The sequence below is a fragment of the Neopelma chrysocephalum genome, unplaced genomic scaffold (assembly GCF_003984885.1).
Source record: "Neopelma chrysocephalum unplaced genomic scaffold, ASM398488v2 Primary Assembly neopelma1_97222, whole genome shotgun sequence".
Taxonomy (NCBI): Eukaryota; Metazoa; Chordata; class Aves; order Passeriformes; family Pipridae; genus Neopelma; species Neopelma chrysocephalum.
The window spans coordinates 1,474,229-1,499,736 of NW_020925863.1; the positions used below are offsets into that span (position 1 = coordinate 1,474,229).

General features: G+C 38.5%; 2 protein-coding genes across 15 annotated transcripts; one reads left to right on the forward strand and one right to left on the reverse strand.

The window, feature by feature from the left end:
* Positions 1 to 209: 209 nt before the first annotated feature.
* On the forward strand, positions 210 to 18,508 carry FNDC7 (fibronectin type III domain containing 7). 14 transcript variants are annotated; one of them, XR_003532331.1, is made up of 14 exons: positions 210 to 711; positions 1,172 to 1,190; positions 2,273 to 2,530; positions 3,803 to 4,057; positions 4,712 to 4,972; positions 5,501 to 5,752; positions 7,102 to 7,356; positions 8,050 to 8,307; positions 8,741 to 8,995; positions 9,877 to 10,131; positions 10,672 to 10,932; positions 11,474 to 11,629; positions 12,007 to 12,070; positions 18,155 to 18,508. XR_003532331.1 is itself a non-coding variant. In XM_027671921.1 (14 exons), exons 1-13 carry the CDS (start codon positions 649 to 651, stop codon positions 12,042 to 12,044), a joined length of 2,460 nt encoding a protein of 819 aa, XP_027527722.1. In that variant the 5' UTR covers positions 210 to 648; the 3' UTR covers positions 12,045 to 12,070; positions 18,155 to 18,508. The 14 variants fall into 14 exon arrangements, 7 of the variants coding, with proteins under 7 accessions (XP_027527722.1, XP_027527724.1, XP_027527725.1 ...); XM_027671921.1 differs by having other exon boundaries at positions 11,474 to 11,503; XM_027671923.1 differs by lacking the exon at positions 18,155 to 18,508 and adding an exon at positions 12,558 to 12,832 and having other exon boundaries at positions 11,474 to 11,503.
* Positions 16,179 to 25,508, reverse strand: PRPF38B (pre-mRNA processing factor 38B). The gene is made up of 6 exons (XM_027671937.1): positions 25,144 to 25,508; positions 21,857 to 21,925; positions 21,411 to 21,562; positions 21,267 to 21,327; positions 18,524 to 18,747; positions 16,179 to 18,257 (listed from the first exon to the last, which is right to left on the reverse strand). The coding sequence occupies exons 1-6, from the start codon at positions 25,420 to 25,422 to the stop codon at positions 17,402 to 17,404; spliced, it is 1,641 nt and encodes a 546-aa protein (XP_027527738.1). The 5' UTR covers positions 25,423 to 25,508; the 3' UTR covers positions 16,179 to 17,401.

Here is a 25,508-nt window from a genome sequence, read left to right on the forward strand (position 1 = left end):
GCGAAAACCGGGGCTCCCTCATGAAAGCCGTCCCAGGGTTCCCTCTGACATTCGTGTAAAGCCGCCAAGGAAAACACTGTCGGGTCATAGAACGACACCGTTTGTTGTCGCCTACAATCGTCTGTCAGAAGTTACAGTTTGAAGACATAAAGTCGTGTTGTCAAAGGGAAACCAGCAGCTGGTACAGATACGAAGGAATATGAGGAAAATATTGAGGAAGGGTGGTTTCCAGTCGGTATGGCAGTGTTCCATGAGAAGGGGAGCACCACGAGGGCATCATTCCCAACAGAAAAGAAGGTCCTTGTATGTAGACAAAAATGCAGTAGGTAATGAGCTGAAGAGCAAATCTCAGATTTACATTGGGCTTAATTATTTTATGAATCTTGTATAACCCATACGGAGACTGCCTCCTGTAACAGAAGGGGGAAAACCCCACGGCCCGTCGGCGCTGTGTGGGCCCGTGTCCCCAGGGTTTGGTGGCCGCTGGCCGGCAGGGCTCCAGCGGGGAGGAGCGCCCAGCCCAGCGCGACCTCCTCTGTCCCGGGGAGCGAGCCCGCAGTGACAGCACTGCCGAGAAACAGAGCTGCTCACAGCAGGGATCGGCCTCGGCTCATCCCCGTGGCAAGGCTGGAACAAAGCTCTGACAAGATGTGTGGTGCGAAAAGTAAATCATTAGCATTTACTGGACTGCTTCTCAACTGCCTAGAAATGGTGAGTGCAACTCATTTGCTTTAAAGCTGTTTTCAACGATGATATTGTACTCTGTAAATGTAAACTAAAAGTTAGGATGGAGACTATCATGCAGATGCTTCCACACTGGTATTGAGTTACTATTACACTTTTGCACTGTTTGCAAGTGACTGAAAAAGGAAAGGATATATTAGGATTCAAGGCCTTTCAAAGTGTGTCAACAACTGAAAACGGGATCAATAGGAAGATTCAGAGAGGAAAAATGAAGAAGCAGTACAATCTGGACTCCAGTACCAAATCGCATTGGTTGCATAATCTTTCCATGCTTAAAGAATCTAAGCCAATACATCATATCAGTAAAATGTGTTAAAAACATAGTATTTTAAGTTGTTGTTGTTGCTATTAACATTCTTAGGTTTTTAATTTTCCAAATAAAATATTTCACACTGTATTTCTAATTTTTTTACATCTTCCTTTTCAGATCTTTGCAGCTAACACAGGTAAATCTTCAAAATGGTATTTTGGTTTTGCCTGCCTGTTTTTTAATGGGTCTGAAGAAAACACACACTTGTGATTTTTAATAAAATATTCTGTAAGTTCTAGCAGCTTTATAAACAAAAATTGTTTTCAATTTTGATTCAGCTTTAAAAAATTATGTTGATATCTTTATAAATTTTAAACCTCATTTTTAGGAGTCCCAATTCTGTTGGGCACTTGCACAAATATTCAGACTTACACCTTGACACTGGTGTGAACCAGAGAGAACACTCAGATGAACAAATTCTGCTGTCCACTACCTACATAACTGTGCTACAAATAGGATTCAAATTGTCCCATATTTGCACCATATTAATTGTTATATATTTTAATAATAAAAATTAAAAATCACCAAAAGAAAACGCCACCACACTCCGTCCAAAAAAAACCCCAAAATCAAACAAAAAAACCACACCAGGAGAAGCACGCTTTCAAATATCTCCAATGTTTTGCATTTTATACTTTCTGCAGTCTTGTATTTTGTACCTCCAACTCCTCACACCTTAAAATGTGAATATTGAGTTTTTTGAAAGAAGAGATTACAAGGTTACAAGAAATGCTTTCAGCATTCATGCACTCTCTGGTGATAGTACGTTCCTGCATATTCTGCACTCTCAAGGGCCTTAAATGCTTGATCGTTGCAGACATGTTGCAGTATCTGGACGCTTACTGTAACATATTCTTTTATGATTAGCAAAACAACTGATCCTATTTATTTATGGAATAGTGTTGACATTGCTTGTATAGTCACATACGGATTATACATGGTATTTTTTAAAACGATTAGACTACAGCATATCGGGAATTTAAGAAAAATAGCCATCATCACAGCATAATATTATGAGAGTGAGCAGCAGTTATTACAGTAATTAATGGATTACAAAAGTGAGCAAGGGAAATAGCACTCCAAATTCAGCAGAATGCCTATTGTCTGAAAATTAGGTCACATAGATGCTTGATAAGGCACTGAACAATATTCTTGTCAAGACTTAATTCAGGAATGACTGAAATGGTTTTTGATAATGATTTTTTTTGGGGGTTTTAGGTTTCTCTGTGTCTATATATGATGTGACATCGCAAAGCATTTCTCTCAGATGGCCCAAGTTTTCAGGAGCCTCTTCTTACAGCGTCACAGCTACAGCTGTGAATACTGTAGGCCATTCATTACTGGCTCATTTCAGCGATGTTACACTTAAAGCAACTCTAACTTCATTAATTCCCAATACTGTTTATGCTATACAAGCAGAAGCCATTGACAAGAATGGAATTATTCTTGCAGAAACACAGATTATGCAGTCAACAGGTTAGTAAGAGAAACTGGGAAGTATAATTTCTATTGTCCTCTGTATGACTGGGATTTCATCCTTGATGTTTCATTGTACTGGTAGGGAAAATCTGCCATTCCTGTTGAAGCCTTTTGCTGGTTCTCCTACTGAGTTCAATATTAGCATGATTAGCTCCTTTTCTCCTCTCATCTTGTTCCAAGTTTTCCTGATCTGGCACGCACAGCTTTCTCAGACTGCAGCTTTTTTAATCACCTACCCTTTCATTACAAAAGCAGATATGAAGCTCTTTGTACATTTTTCAGAACTGCTAAACAGTAATTTTGTTTTATTCACAAAAGGACTTGTAGCATGTAAGTCACTGATGGATATTGAAGAAGAATCTACATAAACAGAAATCCTTTTTTATTTCACCACTGAAATGTAATTGAAAAAATATTCTGTTGAAATTCTGTTTTTTAAATAATTTAGCTGATAATTTTGAGAAATAGCCATTACTTTTCCAATTGAATGTTTCTTATAAAATTAATTATTACAATAAAATTTGAAAATAAAAAAGTAGAGGTGTTTTATCATGGTAAGTGTAAACAAGTAGAAGTATTTATCCTGCTAGCTGTACACAAAATGTCTATTGCTAGCTTAGTTTTGGAAGAAGAGATATTAATTATTAATGTTGTGTAATTTATTTCCGATATACATCATGTGCTATATACTCTCTACTTGACTGTTAGGCAAAAAACTCTGTTAGACTTGCACATGGATTTCTTGCACAGAAATTTTTATGCATGGCTACTAAAGACAATATTTTAAAAGAAAAAAAAAGTATAGTGCAATATCGTACTCAAAGATTGCAAAAGACCCACCTGCAAATGTTCCATAGGCAAGGTCAGACAGAATATCTGTTACCATTTTTACAAGTGGGGCAACATAGGGTGGGTGACTGTAACTGATAAGGTGCTTGGAACTAGGAGAGCAGACCTAACGCTCAGTTAAATAGCTGTGGAATACTTGCTGGGTCTCCCAAATCCCAGGTGAGCTGCCTTGCTTTAAGTTTGCCTCAAGGTGCATACTTTGTCCCAAATATTTTACATTCCTTTTCTTAATTTTATGTGGGATACACCTTCATTTTATCTTTTCTTCTTTTCTAGTGAGTGTATATCTGAGTATAGTGAGTCTAAGTATATCTGCTCTGAGCAGGGGGTTAGACGTCTGTGTGGAATGTTCAGAGCACTCAGCATTTCACAGGGCTCAGTTCCCCAACTTAAGCATGTCTATCATTATTTCCATTTTAGCTCCAGACATACCTGTTATTGACCAAGCTTATTCAAAACTTAGCAACAGTATCACAGTGGAATGGAGAGCGGTACCTGGGGCTACTAGTTACATGCTGACTGCACAAGATGGAGATTCCTTCATTGAAACTGTAGTTAAAAATTCTCCAGGCACAGTGACGGGGCTGAAACCTGCCACCTTGTACAGAATCACTATCAGATCTATAAATTCAGGAGGAAAAAGCCAGCCTTCACCTTTCAGAAAAGCAAAAACAGGTGGACTTTAAAATTCTTATTTCAAATTCTATGATGTTATTATAAAGCATTCATGCATGTACCTGTCCTGAATTATTATAGTCTTGCATTTTAAATTGTACTGATCACATTCTCCTTTCAGTTTTTGACAACTAGAATTCAGGCATTTGACTTAATGACCAGGACAAGAGTCTGAATTAATGGTTTACTTTATGATAGGACGTTAAGTTAAATATTCAATTGGGAGTTTTACTAGAATTTGTATGAATATATGTATTTTACTTTAACAAAAGGCATAACTTGAAGGAATAGAAGAAATGAAGAAACAACCAAAAGTATAAAATAATAAGACAATGTAAAACTTAAAGGACAGGAAATGCAGTATCTTCGTGGTGATTTTCATTCTTCAACACTCGCAACCTTTCATACTTTCTGCATGAGTTACATTCATTTTACAAAACCTGTAATATAATAATTGATGCATCACAAATCACTTTCTATATTTATTTTATCAAGCTCACATCCATTTATTTTTCTACTTTTGTTGTCACTGAATTTGTCTCTCAGAGTTGGTGATTGTTGTTTCTGTATTCATCTCTGTATTCATTTCAAATTTGGCCCTTTCAAACTGTATTACTGAAAAACCAGAAGCTTGATTTTGTTCTTTCTCTACAGTCCTGGCTGCTCCGATTCTGTCTGTTAGTTCTCCGAGCTGTGACTCCATTGCACTGAGCTGGAAAGCTGTGTATATGGCAGCTGGATTCTCTGTGTCACTCATGAGGTCAGATGGTTTGGGCAGAATGCTGAGGGAGAACACCACCAATACCTCCTTGATATTTACAAATCTAGATCCAGGAACTCTCTATACTATCAAGGCTTATGCCTGGAATGCCAATGGGATGCCTGGAGATGATTTCACATATAACCAAAGAACAAGTAAGAAATTTTCTTTTCTGAAACCGAGTCAGCATAAAAAAAACCCCAAACCAAAACAGCAACAATATAGCAGGAAGTATTTATGTGTGTGTATGATTGTGTTATGTTTTTCAAAGGTACACTGGGTAGATTTTCAGATCACATAATTTTTGCCCCATCTCAAAGTTTATGAAACCTCAGATGACATGACTATGTTTAATAAATATTACTGAGGCAAAGATATCATTAACTGTCACTAAAGTGGTACCCAGGACAGGTGTGCATAAGGATTACACAAGTTTAGACTGATTTGAGGATTTTTCTAACTGTGAGAAGCAAATATTCAAATAAGGCAAGGAGTTTCAGCAGAAAGCTTTGTGACAGTGTATAACTAGAACTCTTTCTTTTTAAAAATGTCACTTTAACATGAATGAGAGTAAGGTCTGCACCGCAAAAAATGTATTTAGTTTGCAAATTATGAAAAAGCTCATGTCTGTAGGCCATAATCTAAGTTGTATTTATGTGTTCCAAACTATTGATATACCGTAGGTCCTGATGCACCGGCGGATGTTAAAGTAGCTTTTAATAGTGGTGCTTTAAGAGTTTCTTGGATGCCAACAGAAGGAGCTCTAACTTACAGTGTCACAGCCTCCAATGGACTCTTGAAACTGAAGTGTAACACGTCCTCCTCCTCCTGCATGGTGCCGTCCCTCCAGTGCAGCTCTGAATATTATGTTTCTGTCACAGCATACAATGATGCTGGATCCAGTAAACCTACTGATGCAGTAAGCTTAAAAACTAGTATGTGTCATTGATCCTTATATAGCTTATGGCATTTTAACATATATTTCTTTAATTTCAAATGCAAATTAGTCCATTGCAATTCACAAGTGATTCTCAAATTCTGCTTCTGACCTTTGTGCATGAATGGTGCCATATTCTTTTCTATTTCAGGGATAAAAGCCTAAACTTTCTTCATATTTCTGTAAGAAAAACTTACAATGGTGTATATATTGTTGGCTGAAACAGTAAGCCTCCATTTTCCTGTTACTAGAAGTACATATTGTAAAGTCAATTTTCTGAGTGTAAAACTAATGTAAGGAATAACAGGTCTGTGAGGAAATGGCAGTAAGGATTGCTTCTGGGCTGAGAACTGCTCTAGGCCAAGTCTAGTTTTTAGTTAGAAAGGAGGTCAACAAAACCACATTCAGTCAAAGTAGCACCACTGGACTAAATAAGGAAACCATCAACCATCATCAGAACAGAAGCTCACTTGTTTCAGCTACAGCACCAGTGCCATGTCAAAGGTTATTGCTTCCTGACCTGTTAGATGAACCACCCCTGTAATCAAAATCTAAAACATTTCTTTTATTATATGTTACTTTAAAGACACAACACTATTTACTTAGTTATTTGATGTAACCTGCCTCATTTTGACTTTTCATTGATAGGAGTTAGAGATCAATCCCGTGAGCAACTCTGGGGTGGATCTAATGGGATGAGAGAGCCTTACACGGTAGACAAGCTGTGATCTCAGGCAACACTGCTTCAGCTGGATCATGTACATTCACTCTAATAGCAGCAAGCTACACTTCTTTGAATTAGAAAGAAAGTAAATGTTACTTAAGCAAAAGCCATAGAGTTTGCAGTTTAATGTGACCTGATGCCACCAGAAAGGGAACCTAAGCAAAGGACAGTTCTACTCAGACACAGCCAGTGAGTTTCATACAAACATATAAAGGGTTTTCACACATAACAGCTTTTGGATGCTAATTGTTATTCAAGCTAGTATTACAATTACCATCCAAACCTACTATTTGTGAGCACACACTGTGCCAGTTCCTTTTGAAATACTGCCCAGTGTCACTGGTTTTTTCACTGTTCAACAGGGGCTCCTTAAGCAGAATTTGTTTCTGTAAAACATGAAGATAGTATCTATTTTGTTCTGTAAAAATCATACCCACTTGTCATCTAAATGTGAGTAGCACCCTCTGTAAATGCAGATAATATTGCTGTTTGCTTGAACAAGACAGAAACTGAGTAGAATAATTCTGTATATTCCTGATTTTCCGTTACAACGTAAAAGTGTAACTTCAATAAAAATATTGTCGTTACAATTCTTTTCTTTTTTTTTTCTTTTTTTTTTCCAGTTCCTTGTGCACCAGTAAACATATCAATTGAAGAGGATGAACCTGGTCACTTGCTGGTGTCATGGTCTAGCGTCAGTTTTGGTCATTATTATGTGGTTTTTGTGAAGAGTGATGATGGCTTGGAAGTGCACTGCAACACATCATATACTCAATGTCATTTCCAGTCAGACTGTGGCTTCACTTATTTCATTAGTGTCTTTGCATATAACAAGGCAGGGCAGAGTCCTTTAGGTGATGTATTCAATTACACTACTGGTAAGTAGCCACTTATTCTTGCAAATTCATTTGGATCCTTTAACTGTGTTTATGGACATTTTTATGGGAAGATACTGACTTAAACTTCTATTTTTATTCAGGTTTTGGGCAAAACACACAAAGGTTGGCTGAGAAAAAGGAACACTTCCCATTGCCATTAAATTTAACTTGGGTAGTCAAGTGCAACGTGCATACAAACTTGAAAATAGTTTAACAATTCACAATCATCAATCAGGCAAGGACATATGAATAACTCACAACCCTGGTGTAACATTTGAACTCTAGTCCTGTTTAGTTTTTTCTTTTACCTCAGGAATGGTGTGTCAAAATCTTAAACTTCCTTATAGAGAGTTTTCATACTTGGAAAATGAAAAAAGATTAACCAGTTCAATGGGAAATTGAGAAGAACGTTGTTTGAGTTATTTAACCTCTGGATGCTTTTAAAGCTTAAACCAAAGATATATGTAATTCCTGTGTCTGACCTAAACACTAGGATGTCCTGTATTGATTTCGGAAGGAGGGGCATTGAATTAATTCAGGAAATAAGTCTGGGATTCATGAGACTGTTTGCACAATATTGGTCGCCTTTGGAGATTTAAGACATGAAGCACATAGGTAAATGAAACAAGGCTCCTATTCATGCCAGTTTCCCATTCCCATTCGAGTTTCCGTCTCTGCCTCATCTGTTCCCAGCTCCTTGTTGCCCCAGCGACTTCAGGGCCGTGTTCGTGTCCAGCGACACCGTGCGGGTCACCTGGGCTCCTGTGCGAGGCGCCGACCTGTACGAGACCAGAGCTGCCGCCTGGAGCACGGTGGTGCTCTGCAATGACACGGCCCCGGCCTGCACCCTGTCAGCTCTGCACTGCAACACCCGCTACAACATCACCGTTCATTCCTTCAGCGAGGCCAGGGGCAGCAACACCTCATGTGTGCCCAAGCACGTGGCAACAGGTACCGTGAGCACTCGTGTTTTCCTTTAGCAGGAGAAATAATTATTAGGCACCACAGTGATTCATGGGTGAAATCCATTACTGGATGCTAACTTACTGTAACTGATAAAAATTAAAAAAACAACCCTCCAAAACAGGAAGTCTTTAAAAATATACTGTAAGCAGGGACCTAAAAACAGATTTGGATTGAAAGCTTCTGACAGCTCCAATATTTTGAAAATCAGATTTACAGTTTATCTTTGGTTTTGTACACAAACTCCTTATGTTGTCAGTTCTGTCACAAGGTCTAAATTCTCACCAAGAGTAAGTATATAAGGATCATATAGTTTTTCCAAAGTAGTTTGTTAGTTCTAACTGGAATTTAATTTTCATGTCTAACTTACATAGTATGTATAAACAATCTGTTTAAATACTGTTAATATGAAATATTTCAGCTCCCTGCAGTCCCGAAATTAAAAATGTCTCAAAGGAGGGTCTTTCTGTAATCAGTGTACAGTGGCAATCTAACAATGAAGACGCTACATATGTTGTCACTGCTAGAGGAGAGGCTGGACTTTGGCATTGCACAAGCACTGGAAGCTCCTGTACCTTAACTGATCTTCCCTGTGGATCTGCTTTCTCTGTTAGTGCTATAGCAAGATCACCAGCAGGACAGAGCTTACCAAGCTACAGTGTCCCTTTAGAGACAGGTATGTGGGAATTGTATGTTAGCAGCATAATATTAAAATAGTTCTATGACTCTTTATATGTCTTTGGCTGGTTTTTTTTAATTACAGTATGTGCATATTGTGCTACCTATTGCTGGATGCCCTTCATGTGAACCTGTCTGTATCTTTGTGTGTGTGAGAATGATCACTTGGCAGTTGCCACATACTGAGAAGCCTTAGTGCAACCAATTATTTTGTGGCACAGCTAACTAAAATGCAATAACAAGCCACTAATGTAATACATAACTTCTTTGTCAGCATTTTGATATTTAATATTACTAGGAGAAGCAATGAGATAACATCCACATCAACAAATAAGTGTAAAGAAGATTAAAACACATCCTACCCACCACTCCTGCTATTAATTTTCTAACAGAGTTTTGTCCTCTGCCACTTAACCCAGACAATCCCCAGGCCCTGTACAGCAATTAATGTACACCAGGGTCTATTTTTAACAGGCAGTTTGGCTGCAGTCATCTTGCATTGTAAAGGAAGAGACTTTAAACAAAGACAGAGCTGGACTGAGCTAAATGACTTGAGGAGTAGAGGTAGACCCTGCTTAATTATCACATGTACTCTGATATTCTGATGAAAAATTTTAGTAATTTTTCGAATCTTGGTGAACGATCATGTTGTAGTAATTCCAGTATTATAACCCACTGTTACAGACAAAATTGATCTTGTATTGACATTCTGTTTATTAGAAGCTTGCCAACAATGTCAAGTATTTTTCAGCATGCATTTGCCTGAGAAGTATGCACTTCTTCATTCCTTTGCTCTTGATCATGTACAATTCTGGCTGCAACCCAACAAAATACCTTCCAAACCAGAATTGACTTCTCTATTTTTTTCTTTTCTTTAAGCTCCTTGTTGCCCTAACGACCTGATACTAACTCAAGTGACACAGTCTGTAACAAATATCAGCTGGTCTGCTGGGAAGGGTGCCCAGACATATGTAACAACACTGGAGTCTCCAAAAGGACAGGCAAAGTGTCGCACTCTTCAGAACTACTGTCTCCTGGGATGCATCACATGTGGCACCAACTACACAGTGTCTCTGAAAGCAATTAGTGAAACGGGTCTGACGTCCAGTTGCACATATCAGGGATATTCTTCCAGTACGTAAATTGTAAATGCACTTGGGAAGAAAAAGACTCAATATACAACATACTTTGTATACTGTTGCTCTCATACAAATAGCACAGCTGAAATGCAGTATATACTTAGTACACTTGCAGCTCCCTCTTCTAAATAAATGTTCTTTGGATTATTTTCATATAATTTAAAACCTGTTCTTATGACAGCCATCAGGTGGCCATATAAAGAAGTATTAATAACATTGCTCCAGAATCAATTTCTTAATTTAAATTATGCTATGGCATAATTAAATTTTAAAGACCTCAAAAGGATTCTGGGCACTTTAAGGTAGGCCTCATGCCAGGTGAGAGCGACAATATTCCAACATGTAAAATGGCTGAATTCCAGCTCCATAATATGAGTCTGATAAAACATTTTCTTTCCTAGTTCAGTTCAAGAATTGTTTTGGCTTTCTGTGAGATAATTATTTCTCAGTGAAATGCTGATAATCATAGTAATTTGGTTTAAAATGCACTCTAGAAGTTCACAAAATTTGCTTATTACATTTCTCACTTTATTAGGTGCTTGCTGCCCTTCTGGGGTGAAGCTATACAGACTGAGCAACAGTGGCATCAGGGTGTTCTGGCGAGCCTCTGATGAAACAATAAACTACAGCACTGATTTACATGGCTCAAAAGGCAACTTCACCTGTATCCCCAGCGCAGGTCGAAGTCACTGCGACATCACCGAGATACCCTGTGGGGATGTCTACACAGTGGTGGTAGCTCCACTTACTGATAAGGGTCCGAAGCTCACATTCTGTCCTAAAAGAATATATTCAGGTAAAATTTAAATTTCTTTGAATGATCTATTTTTGTCCATGCATGCTAGATGGTTAAAATGTAATCCAAAGTTATGCAGGTAAAGGTGGCATGTTCCAGTGTTGACTACAGAGTAAACTTCGTGGGTGCTGTCTTGCAGTATCTGTGACAGGAACTTCACAGGAGCATTTTGGGACAGGGCATACTTATCTACACAGGCCCCCTTAACTAGATTACCTGTATCCTGGTGAAGGTTAGGAGTGGTTACAATATAAAAACAAATAAATGAGCATTTTTTTTGTTTGTTTTTGAATTTGGTTTATGGATGTTTTTTAAATAAAGAAACAATTACTTCTATGAACCACTCCTAAGCACATTTTGAACTAATAATTGTTTAAAGAGGTAGTAATTACTTTGGGATTCCTTTCCTAGGGCGTGGATTTAATCCCTTTTAAAAGTACTGGTATCTGATGGGATTGCACAGTTGTATAGATGGACTACATACTACAGACTGATAATGTTTCACACCTCACATTTATACCACTGTTTCATGTCATTTCAGTAACCTGTTCTGGAAGCTCTGTTGGAATGGGTAAGAGCACAAAGTACATTCATTACAAATTCATGATGTTTGTAAAATATGTTCGCATCGTTTAACTTCAAATAAGATGCATATAACATAAATTTGATCATCAAGGCTTCTGTTAGTGTTATGCAGGTTTGTCTCACCCCCCATCTTATAATGTATAATTAAAAAAAACAATCTTATCTACATTGTGGCCTGTATACCATCATGCATAGTCACAGCACTTACTGTTTATCAGATAGCACAAAATAAAAGGCAGGCTTATCTTTTATAGCCTCACCATATCCCATTACAAATTAAAAGAGGTTGCAGTTCTGATTTTTATTTTTAAAAAGCTTAAAAAAATGTGGCTTACCTCAACTTATTCTACCTTATTTCTTCTGGGGTTTCAACAGGATAATCTTGTGCTTTATTTGCCTACATAAACTGCTAGAAACAACTTCAAAAGCAGCCACTGAAAGACAGTTGCTTTTCCATAACTGAAATTGAATTTCCAAATTCTTTTATAGTGATTTATAGAGGGAAGAGCAATGCAGAACACATCTAAATGAAAATTCTGGTTCAGATAAGGAGGTAAGTTACAAGAATTACAGCTGATATTATGATGTATTAATCAAACTTTTCCTACTGATTAAATCTTTGGGATTGGAGATAATCCATATTTACCTCCAAAAGCTCATGTTGTCTACTCCTACTATCAATACTGATTTGTCCTCCATTTATAATAACCCTCTTTCACTTCATTAAACCTTTTCTAATACTATCCTATAGTTCCCCGTAAAAGCCTTCAAAATACAAACGGATCAAGATATTCTTCAGCACCCATTTACTTTCTCTGTCTGCCAGCTAAAATTGCTTACTCTTCAACACAATTACCAGCGTTCTGCACTATTTACAGCCCCTGTCTCAAAGGAATGGCAAGAAATCACTGCTGACTTTTTTCCCCCCAAGGCTGATCATCTCCTTTTTGCTGCTATTCACCTACAGCTATCCTGGATGTTAAGGTGGTTGATAACACCATTCTCCCTAAATGCTCCTTTCACTCTTTCTTTCCCTGAAGCTGGAAAGACAACATCTCTGCTTAATGGACACGGTCACAGCTGCTCGAGGACTGGGAGGAGGGAAGCTGAACGGCTAGTCATATCTGAGATCTAATCCAGGACATCAAATTTGAACCCCAGATGACAAGATCATTTTTAAAATGCAGCTGAACACTTGATGGAGATGTCTGTAATCTTGAACTATAATTTTCTGTGCAAGCAATCACTTTTAAAAGTTCTTCCAAGAACCGTTATTATCAGTAGGTGTGTTCCAGAACTAATGTACCAATGAAATAAGGCTGAAATAAAGATCAGGAGAGTGAAATTAAACTTCTTAAAAAAAGGAAAGAAAACAAAACAAAGCAACAGCAGTTCAGGTAGAGTCACTCAAAAGTAGCTTGAGGCTTAATCAAGTATTCCAAGGCTATTTCATTTTACTTCAAATTTTAAAAAAAGTTTCTTCCTTTACAGTTTTGAGAGGTGACTCATGAGGGGCAAACAGAATGTCCTCTTCACATCAACTGACTTGCTTTGCACTGTAGCTAATGAAGAACTGACAGATATTACTAGAATTTTAATTTCCCATTTTTCAGAAAAGGCAGGACCTTTTCTCATACTCCTCACTGGTTACTTTCTCAGCCAACACGGAAAGCAAAGTTCAAGGTCAACAGTTCTACAAACACATGTAATCTTACAAAAAGAGTCTTCAGAAACTCACGTGTATAAAGGTAACCAAAGACAAAAGGCATTTTTACAGAGCTGTATTAGGTATCTCAGTCACTGCTTCTGATCACCTGCACAAAATCATCTCACGGCAATCTCACCCTTCAATACATTGATTGTAGATGGCCCAAGAATTACATGTTGCTTCTTAAAACATCTGTATTTAGTCATGGTCAAACAAGTCTTTCTTTAGGAAACATTATTTGAAACTGCCTTGCATTAGTTAATAAACAGTTGAGAACTTTTCTCATTAATTGGAAAAAAAAATAGTTATAGGCTTTCTTCCTCAAGGGTTTTATTTAAATATTTCTTCTTTGGAGACAGCACTGTGAAACACTGCCACTAAGGCCAAAGTATTTAACCAGGTGGCTACTAACTGGATTTTCAGGTCTAAAGCAATCAGTTTCTTTCAGAACCAAATTCAGGCCCCAAATTTCTTCTTCTCATATAAACAATTCTGGTAATTCCATGCTCTAACAGTAATTCTAATGTTTTTTAAACTGTTGGTGTATATTTTCTCAATTCTTCCTGGCATACAAACCTTAACATCTCAAAATTGCACACTACAAACAGGACAATGCTGTAGTACTGTTTTCATCAGCTCCCCTCACTTTTATAATTGAAAAGAAGCATAGTTGTAACAGAATGTATTATTTGCATGTCTGTTGGGGAAAAAAAGGCAAAAAGCTGAAGAAGAGTAATGATTCAGCTCAAAAAAAATGGTTAGGAGATGTACACAATTAACCAAAACAGCAAGGAAAAGCAACACAACCAAACTGAGCCAGATCCACACCTCCTGTTGTGGATCAATCTTCCAGACATTGTTCCTCAGGCATTAGGCATTGTCTAATAGTAATTAACACTGCTGATATGTGAAATGACACTGGCAATCACTCAGATGATTAAAAAATTTTGGTGAGGAGTAGTTCCAGGTTCTCTCCAGACTGAGGTAAATGCTTTTTTATGGGTCATGCTGACTTAATGGACAATGACATGTAGTGTTTTCATAGATTTAGTTTCTACACTACTTACTAGTATGAAGCTCTGGTCTTTATGAAATAAAAAAACCACAACCAATAAATCCCCTCACCTAAATAACAAAAAATACCTCTAACAAAAAACTCCAAGCAACCCAACCCCACAAAGCTCTTGAAAGAAGAGACTTGAGAACCAACAAGGTACATGGGCTTCATAGCAGTGCAAAAGGCTCAAACATCAGCAGAAGTTCTCTCATTGCTTCAGGTTCCCTTTAAGGGTGGAATTTGTATAACGTTAAAATGTTACTAATGCAGTACTTACCGTTGGAGCCACGGGAAATTTCAAAGACAGATGAGGCTTCCCAAGGGATAACTATCCCAGCTAGGTAACTATGGACATGTGGCATACTGTGGGAACTTTGGGTTCACAGTGCTTCAGTCGTTGTGCTTTTACCCTGAGAACTGAAGAGTGCACAGACCGTCAGAGAGCAGCTCCTGGGGAAGTTCCCATGCCTCCAATTAAAACTGGCAGAAATTTTCTCCGAAAGCCCTGAGCTGAATGCCCAGCGAAGCTGCACTGCAGCAACTGCAGCAGAGTGAGCAGCACCGGCACCTCCACTGAACCCACCACTGCTCACCAGAGCTGCTTTCACACCACAGATCCTTTTGGTTTCAAGGAAGGTCATGTGAAATAAAATGATATCAGAAAGACAAAAAGGAACTAGAGTCCCCAGATCCAAACCCAAGAGCTGCACGAGACTAAATCCCAAGGATAACTTAAGACAGGTGTCTTGGTTTAAGTAATTTTCATGGGTCTTGGTAATGAATATTGTGCCATCTCTGCTAACTCAAGTACATAATATGCATCATATTAAATCCGGAAGTCAAAAAGTACTATTTATTGGAAAATAAAAGCACAGTCCTCAAATTAGTGCACTTGTAAGAGGCACTGGCACAGGCTGGTCTTTTCACAAGCTGTATCGAAATGTTCACCATCTTTGTTGTAGTAAGACAGCCCTTCTCCACTTTCAGGTCAAAGATTGTGTTTCTCAAATACCTGTATTTTTCCTGCAAATAAACCATTCTTTCACTGTATTTCCCAACAATGGCAGAGGAGGGGGAGCCCTGAAGGAACAACTGGAAATCAGTAATCCATTTTCCCTGACAGAACACTGGCCTTGCAGCCTCTCTGCCCAAGAATGTACTTGCTTCAGAAACTGAAGGTTAAAAACAAGGCCAAAAGAAGCCCTCTAGACACAAACATGATTAAGTTGTCCTCACTGTTTTGACTTGGCAGACTGCAAAGACAGCTCTAATAATCTACTAGACAGGATATTTCTTAAAAGGCCAGTGCAGTTTTTCTCCCATATTAAATGAGAGCTCAGTATTTTAGTTTTACACTGCAAGGGAGTGACTTTGTTGAAACTGAAGTTTTGTTTCAAGCTCAGATTTAAAATCAGGTAACACAAATATAAGCAGACAATACCTCAACAACCTCAGTATTAAAAGATATTGATTACTAAGGATCATGATAACAAAGGAACAGGGAGCAGGGAGGAAGAAAAAAAATGAAGTATGCTTCTTGGAATACTATGGAATGAAGTGTACTGTTAGAAGTTGAAACACTTTGTTTTCTCCTGGATGTTAAAAAAAAAAAAAGCCTAGATGACCTGTATCACACCAAAGCAAAAAAGGCACAAATATCAATTTATTTCTACCTTCTACCTTCAGGTCACTTCACGATCATGAATGAGTCACACTTCATGTTCTTCCTGTTTTGGGGCTGCTGCATTTCTTTGTTTGCTACATGTCCCACATAAGGTACTTATTACATAAAATCCCTTATTCATACAAAATGTCACTTGATCTGAAAAAGAAACGTGGAGGAACCGAAACACTCTTCAACTGGCAATGAACATGCAGGGAAAAGCTGACACTCAATACAAAGGAATTAATTGAGAGTTTATTCCAGATGGTTCTCCTCACTTAGTATACAAGTCATCAGAATAATCTATCAAATAGACTTGGACTGTAATGATATGATTTTCTTCTATAATCCATTTTGGTTTTTGCTTTTAACAACCTGTTTAAAAAAAAAATCTGCCAGATGAAATGTTCAGCATGAACTGCGATCCTTACTATTTGTAGAAAATATGACTTAAAAAAGGACACTGTCATTTAGTTCATATTTTAAATGTTTACACTTATAAAAATGCTTTGGAAGCTTGAAACTGAAATCCTTTGTAATATTTTTCTTCTTCCTACCTCCCTCTTCCCATCTTAAATGCCTTTATTAGCCCAGGATTATCATAAATGACAGAGTGCAGCTGCTGATTAAAAAAAAAAACAAAAAACATTTAAAGACTACAAATGGATAAATTGTGTTTAAAAAAAAAAAGGAAGCTTACATGGATTTTTTTCGAACAAATAAAATGCATAGATGGCTACGGTACTCATCTGTCAACCTTTACAGTGTCCACTTGAGGTAGCCTTTCTACAGAATTACTAAACAAGCCCCAACATCATCTAAATCCTTGCATCAAAACCACTATCTCTTTGAAAGTCCACTAATTTAACACCACTGGTGATCAACATAATACAAAGCTTTGAAGAGAACAGCAGGTACAGTGGACATAAGTGTTAGTTCTAAATCTGCAGCCCTCAATGTACATTGTATGCACATAAATATCTCAGCTATAGTACACATTCCAGATCCATCCCTAAAAGCCATACTATTACGTAAAGCACAGCCATGCTAACTTCAGGATACAAACCATAATTCCACGTCTACAAAAGGGAAGTATAATTAGTGGCAGTTTATTGCCTCATACAAATTTAACCAACATGGCAACCATGCCAAAGGAATTAAAACATTTTCAGGACATATGTACAGACTGTACATTTCAGAAACATCTGAACAATAAAAATGCAAAAACAATCTCTGCATTACAAATTAAACTAAACAAATGGTTTGAAACCGTCAATGCATTGAATGGGTTTACAAAGGCACTTCCCTACCCAAAATAGGAAATGACAATCTGCAGCCTAGAGGGAGGTTGGAGAAGAGTGCTCATCAACTACTGCACAATCTCAACTTTAAGAAAAAATAAGCAGGATTTAATCAAACATTTATAGGATTCAATGTGATCCACTTCTGAAAGAATTCACAGAGTCTCTTCTTTGATTTTCTCTTGCTTTTCCTGGCTCTCTCGTTCTGTACTTTGGCTCCTTCGGCGATCGTGTTTGTCAGAATGGTCCTTGCTATCACTGTGATCGTGTTTGTGGGAACGTTCTTTGCTTCTGCTACGCTTCCTAGATTTTTCTTTGCTGGGACTCTGATCTCGTTTTCTGGACTTCTCAACACTATCTGTTCTTCCTCTGCTTCTGCTTCTACTTCGTTTATTTGACTTCTCCTTATTTTCATTTTTATGTTTACTTGATTTTTCTTTGCTCCTGCTTCTGCTGCGCTTACCTGTGTTCCTACTGCGGCTCCTACTCCTATGCTTTCTTTCCCGGCTTCGACTTCTACTATGTTTTCTCTCTTTTTTGGAATCCCTCTTGTCATCCCGGTGTTTCTTCTCATCCTTGTCATCCTTGTGTCTTCTCTCTTCTGTATCACCCTTACTTTTCCTTTCTTTTGACCTTTCTCTAGATCGATCTTTTTCCCTCTCACTACCTCTTTCCTTATCATAATCTCTCTCTTTTTTTCGACTCCGTTCATTTTCTTTTTCTCGCTCCCTATCCCTGTCTCTTCTATCTCCTTTCCTGTCACGACTTCGACTACGGCTTCTGTATCTGTCCCTGCTCCTGCTTCGCCTCCGTTCCAGTGCGCGATCAGTACTTCGAGATCTCCGCCTCTCTTTTTCTCTCTCCTTTGCTTCACGTTCTAATCTCTGCCGTTCTCTTTCTCTTTCTAGTTCTCTGTCAAAACTAGATGATCCATGGCCTTCCCGATGGTGACTTCTGCTTCTGGATCTTCTGGGAGACCTCCTGGGACTGATCGATCTTGGTCTTGGAGACCTTTTAAAAAAGAAGATATTCAGTGTGAAACACATCCTTTTCAAGTTAAGAGACCATCTTTCCTTTTCAATTTATACTTTATGTACACAGTCTGTTTTTCATCTTAAATACCAAATATCATGTGATGATTTTAACCTATTAGCATCCATAAACTGTTTTGCCTGTTGCCTTAAAACCTAACCCAGTGAAAAGACAAGATGTTGCTGGTAAGAAGTTGTTCAATATTAAACTTTTAACATTCATTTTAAAAATAACGTGTATATGACCTTGAACGTCTACGTTCTGCATGCCGTTCGATTTCTTCCATTCCCTCCTTGCCCTCTTTCTTGATTTTTCTAGGTCTGCTTTTAATTTGCTGGTCAATAGCTTTCTGGACTGGCACAGGAATTCTTGGAAACAAGGTGGAAAACCATTCAAGCTTTGTGAGGAAGGAACGAAGCATCTCCCCAATGGTCATAACACAACCCCCACCTGCCTTCACATCCAGGTCCTGTAAAATACAAGCAAAAAATATCCTGATGGTCAAAAATATTCTTTACTGATTAAAAAAAATGTTTCTACATTACTGTCCTATTGAAGTCTCATGATTATGAAAGTTTACTTGTCTCATATTCTAATACATTTCCTTAGAAAAATTCAAACTCTGCACCCTTTGGATTTGGCAGTATGTTACAGATAGGGAATGGGACTTAATATATATGCATGCAGGCACACACTAATCCTGCAGCCATCTGGATGGTAAGGGACTGTCGATGAAGAGATTAACGCAAAATCCCCTTACACAGTCTGGTTATATGGTATGATCTTGTATTTTATTTCAATGCCAAAATGCTGAGAAGTCCTCTGAAAGTACATTTAATACTCCATTTTGTGGATGTACAACTGTGTACCATCATACCCAACCCTGTGGCCTAAATCATTTATGAACTACATCATTGCCTATCTAAAAATGATCATAGAAAAACCTCTAGTACAAAATGGCATCCTAACAGAATTGGAAGCAATAGCAAACCAACTGCCATGAAGCAGTGAGGTTTCTAATTTAGAAATATGTAAAAAAATAAATAAATGAACAAATAATTGGAAACGCATAATCCATGATGACCATTGTCTCTGAAAAGGGTCATTACCGCATGAAGGCCTTCTTGCTATGCCCTCTCACAGCTCAGGACATGTTAGTCAGCTATTGTCAGTCCCAAACCTATAGTGCAAGCACACAAGGAAAGTGAGATTTGTTATCTAAACAGGAAGAGAAAATCTAAACGTAAAACTGCTTGCACTCACACACATTTAAGTGTTCAGATATACAGTTTTTCCAAATATAATCGCTGCAGAGATCTAAAGAAGAAAAAAAGGAGTTAAACGTAGCACCTGGAGAGTACGTACAGTTAAACAAAATAAACATAAGAAGCATTTTGAAAGGTAACTCTGTATCCTGGGAAGTTTTTCACAGGAGCATGACAAAAGATGAACTGCTTCCACATATTTAAGAACTGGAGGGGAAAAAAATCCTGTAGGTTTAAATAATTCCATATATAAAAATTTGCTTCATCCTATAAAGTTTGACCAGGACTGGTAAGAAACTTAAGCAGCCCCAGGCACGTAACACCAAGCTACTGACAGCAGCTGGGAAAGAAACACTAATTCCAAAAATATATTGGGAGACTTTAAACAAGAAACAAATACATCTTGATAACCAATATCTGCAAGAACTAATATGTATAAATAAAAAATATGCTTTGAATAATGAACCAGTTAAGACTTGCACAATGCAATGCGCTTGTGATCACTTTATTGTCCTTTGAGTTCACATTGAGTTTGCGAGACCCTGAGAATGAAGCCACCCCAATCCTTCTCATAAATTACAGTCCAGCATTGCAGAAGAGAGTTCATATTAACTACCCCACCTGGGGGAGAAGGGGGAGATCACAGAGATGCAATCAAGGTTCAAATTTGTTTTGATTTTTGTTAAAAACGTAGAATAGCACAGGTTTACCTGAAATAACAGCTGTTTCCTTTGCACAGTGTTTTTGATACTTAGCATGAAAGAAGCTGTTCACTGCAGTCAGATACAGGTATAATTAACACTATTTTTATTACAAATATCTGGACATCATTTGCAACTACAGCATTTGGAATTTCTTGAAGTAGATGCATATTGTCACACCGAAGAGGGCAGATGATCCTTCCTGTTCCATTCTTAAATCTAAGATGTAACTTAAAACCTGCTCAATAAATACAAATTGCAGCAGTACGTAGCAGACTGTGTATTCAAGTTCATAGCCCAAGAAGTGTCACCCACCAACTCCCTATTCTGTTTCCCCAAACAATAAATCAGGACTAGGGTACCAAAGGTATTCTACCACCTGACTGCATAATAATGCAGCCTCTGCACTGGACTTCAGTGAGCAACTCATCTTCTTTATTTGCCCCCAAAGAAATTAAGGTTCCAGAAACAATGGAACCTTATGCCATAATCAGGCTGTTTGCTTCTCCTCTGGAGAAATCCTGGGTTTAGTTATTCCAGGACATGAATAATAACCACAAAGATTTTTGGCAGTATTTTCCAAGGTGAATGTTGGTTTCTACTATATACTTCCCACTCTTTTATGTCAGCATCAATTCTCCCATCCCAGTAATAAATAGATAATATAAATTTAGCATTCTCATGACTTACTACACCTTGCTTTTAAGATATGACTTTGAAAAATGCACAGAAGCCACACACAGCCTGCTGTTTGAATTCTGATTCAGTACACTTGTTTCACATGGCTTTGTAAATCTGACACAGTAACATACTAACCAGGGAAAAAATCTGTTAGATCTTTGAAATCTAAGAAAAATAACCCATGTCCGAGCTCAAATCTGCTTCTTGCACTAATTATAAAATTAAAGAACATAACATTACAACAGTCAAACTGCAGAAAACCTTATTAAACAATGTTTAAACCTAAAGTAGTAACATGAAAAGAAACAAAAGAAAACAAATTATTACCCTCGCCGACATACCTCTTCGTCATCAAGAAAGGATTCAAACCAGTCCCATAGATCTGTAGGTGGTTGTGTGTACCTTCAAGTACAAAAAGAATGTAAAATTTTAATACAGCTTTCTGCATATTAAAACAGTCGTTAGTTGATAACACTGATACTTACCTAATATACATAAATCCAAGAGCCCTAATATATGGAGAGTCTGTATGAGTTATAAGGCCCATCACTTGCTTACGAGTGAGTTTCAGGGTAAATAATTTGTAGAGCAGACAAAAGGCAGTGGACACAATTCCCCCAGTTCCAACACCACGTACCTTTCAAAAGAAAAAAGTTAGGTGAGGATGCAGGAAGTCAAAGACATTATCCCAAATCTTCAAAAGAATGTGAGAACTAACACAGAATAAAATCTAAATCTACAAACAAAGCTATGTGGAAAAAGTAACACCATCTGCATTCACAGCTTTGGAAGCAAGAGGAATATATCTACTCTTTGTAATAAATACTTTTACACCTAGAGACTGATGTCAACATACCAGTAAGTTTTAACTATGCTTGGGAAAGTTCTTTACCAGACAGAAAAATTTAAGAAGGCACGTACTTCTACTTACCCCTCCACACATCCCTGTCTGGCCTGCGGTTTTCCTGCTGCCCTTCTCCCACGGTTCAACATGTGTAACCTGAAAGGGTGAGGTGGGGGACAGGAGAAAGAAAATTACAATTGCAACCTCCATAATGTTTAGATGCTTATACAAACCTGATTTAAACAATGGACATCATAAACCAATCTTAAAAGTCTGTCTTCTATGAAATTCAAGATCAAGTCTGCTTTGTCATTAAAGCAAAGCATCTGGCTTTTTAAACTACAACATTAAGAAATTAGAGCCAAAATCATGACTGAAGTTTAAAACAAACAAATCCCAAAACACCAAAGGAAGCATCCATGCTCATTCTATACTCCACGTACTTTCAAATGCTTTATGATTAAAGCCCATCATTACTGTTTTCCTGGGTGACTAAACAACTGCCTTTATTTAAACTGTCTCCTTTAGTTTAGTGATATTGGCTGCTGAGAGCTACAGAAGTTAAAATATAGTGTCTCACATTCATGAGTCTCACTTATGCAGGGAGCTTAGCTAGAGATTTCTTTTCACTATCACCTACAATTAAGACAAAAGAAAGATGTTCATAAAGTATTTTAATAAAAAAAGCCAGTGTTTTTTCTTGTAGACTGCAGTGATGTTCTTAGGTAAAATGGTTCCTAAGTACTAACAAGAAAATTTGCTCATTTCAAATCTTGTGAGATACATTTAGAGACGAGTGCACACACACAGTTAACCAACACCATTCCTAAAACTTGACAATAAGAGTCATAAACAAGTTCAGAATGACAAAACTGCCTGTGCTACATTTGAAATTGTGAAATTCAGAGAAGCAATGTCTGGCTCAATAAAGAAGTATACTGCCTAAGCACATCAACTTAAAAAAAATATGTAAAAGACAAAAAAAACCCCAAACAATGGTGATACACCAGATTTGGAATAAGAGTTCCTGGCTGTACTTCACAAATTAAATTTTTTTAACAATACATGAAACAAAACTAATTATGCACACAATTACATGAAATCAGAGATACACTAACAGCTGAAGTTGCTAAACTGTTTGTTTGGGTTTTTTATAGTTGCTGTCTTAGCCAAACAGGAAATAAAAGAGATGCCAGTACTGTAGAATTTAAAATTCATTATGAGTTCCTGTATTGCATAAGAAGTTCTCAAATACTACATAAATAATATTGCACATCGTTCTGATTATAGAGACTTTTGCCTTTCACAGGAAATGAAAAGTATTTTTTAGTCCAAGTATTGAGTATGACACTATTACAATGCTAGTCTTCAGTTTTTTTAATTTAAGTTACATTTATTGGCCACAATCAATATAAACAAGCTGGGTTTGACAGATATTAATTAAAAAACAAGCAAATAACAAAGTAAAAGTTTTGATACTTCAAAGACTGCTGCATATGCTTAGCTTGTTGGAAGTACAGACTAAATGAAGCTGAGGGCATGTACATGGTCCTAAGGTCAGAGATAAAGAGGAAGTCCTGCACTTTGCAGATACAGAACTGAAACAGGAGACAAGAAGTACAAGTAAATTAATTCAAATACTTGGACAGAATCCATATCTTCAAAGATGATCCCTATCACTAGCTGCCTGTGTAACTTAAAATCATCTTTCCTGGTAATCAGGCACCCAGCATTCTCCACTTCTTTAAATGAGCCACCAGTTTCTCAAAGAAAGACAAACACTTGAAAATACACCTCCTAGGATGGGTATCATGTTCATTCAAAGAAAAAAAACCACACAACAATTATTCAGGAATCTTAAAACATGAAGAAAATTCAAATATTTTTAATATCAATGAAGCACCTTAACCATCTCCCCCACACCCATTACTCACGAGTGAGTAAGAGGCTGAGTTTTCTCTTTATTTAGCCTGCAGTTTTGAGTCAGAGTAAGTGACAAGTTCAGTAAGCAAACTTTATTTGCACAGGATTAATAACCAGATTTTTAATGGCATGACAAAATTTTCCCCCAATTTAAGATTAGGCCACTTGTGGAACAAAACAGTAAGACAAGTAACACGAAATATCTGACCCGCTGCAGCTGAGCTCTACTAATACAAAGACAACAGATCCCATCAAATATTTTTTACTACATCTGAAAAGGTCCACTTAAAACGAGTATGCTCTCAAATTTTCTGAAAATATGTTTCTTTTATAAATTTTTCAGCTCTAGCCATCACTTGCATAAGTAAAGTCTGCTACTTTCCATTCAGATAGTCAGTCTCTCTCACATGCAGCAACTGGAGAGATGCTTTGTCGACAACCTCTGTTACTCTAAGTACTAGGAGAAATAAATAATCAGCTTCAAGTGACAGAGCACGGGCAGACAAGTGCTATCATTAAGTGAAAAAACAGTAGCATAGGTAAGCCCAAACTGCCAAAAATCTCAAAAATACTTCGGCAGAGTTACTTTTCACAATTACAGTGCCCTAAGTAACTTAACTTGCCTTGGTCAAATGAAACAAAAAGTCTTCCTTTGCTTTTTTTTTATTTCAAATACACTGAAACCTGCTGACACAGTAACATTCTCAAGCAGAATGAATTCACCTGAGAAAAATATCCGAATAAGCACCAAAGTACAGGTGGCTAAAGACAGCTGAATTATTCAAGCTTAAATTATCTAAATTTTGGTCTCGTTATCAGAACAAAGAAAGTGGCTGTGTTGATGAGCATTAATTATGCATACCTCTACCTGGGAGACTGGCTTGATGGAAGCCTCGCTGCAAAACTGATTCAATCCTGCTAACAAAACAAGAACCGAGACATGGGTGCCCCGATACAGACCACTCATCTCCCCAGCACATCCTATCTAACGCCAAGAGAACTTTTTTAACGGGTAACGGAGGAGGGAATCCCAACGTTTAAGTGACGAGGAAGGCCACATGCAGACTCCTGGTGGACCACCTGCAGTCACCACCGTACCTTGTGTGCCAGTGGAGACACGGGGTGCCGGCAGCCCCCGGGCTGCGGGGAGGGCCCGTCCCTGCCGCGGCCGCTCCGTGCCCTCCGCGCTCGCTCCGGCTGAAGGCGCAGCCCTTCGACGGCCATTTCGCCCCCACCGCCCCGGCTCACGCAGCCCTCTCCAAACCTAACTCACAGCTCCGCAGTTCCAAATCCGACGCGGAATACGCCTCTTTCGTGAGGCAGACAAGGCAGCACCCCCAGCTAAGCAGTACAAGCGGTATTCGCTCCCATCCCTCAGCGCAGGGTAAGGGGCGAGAAGGCGCGGGCCGCAGTCAAACCGGGCCCGGCGCCAGCGCGGCCGGCGGGCTCACCTTGAAATAGATCTCGTCCACCACTTCGTGGTAGGTCTTGAGCTCGTAGAGCTGCACCTTGAAGTAGGGCGATGAGAGGATGTTGGTGAGGATCATGGGGTTCAGGTTCATGGTCTTCTCGTTGCCCCACAGCGGCAGCACGTTGCCCGGCTTGCCCGAGGCCGCCGGCTTGGGGCCCCCGCCCTGCAGCGGCTGCTGCGCGGGCGGGACGGCGCCGGGCGGGTGCTGGGCCGCCTGCTGCCCCTGGCAGTTGGCGACCGCGGGGCTGTTGTTGGCCATGGCGGGGCGGGCTGGGGAGGGCGGGCCGCGCACACGGAGCGGGGCCGGCGGGCGCTGCCTCAGCCCCGACAAGATGGCGGCCGGGG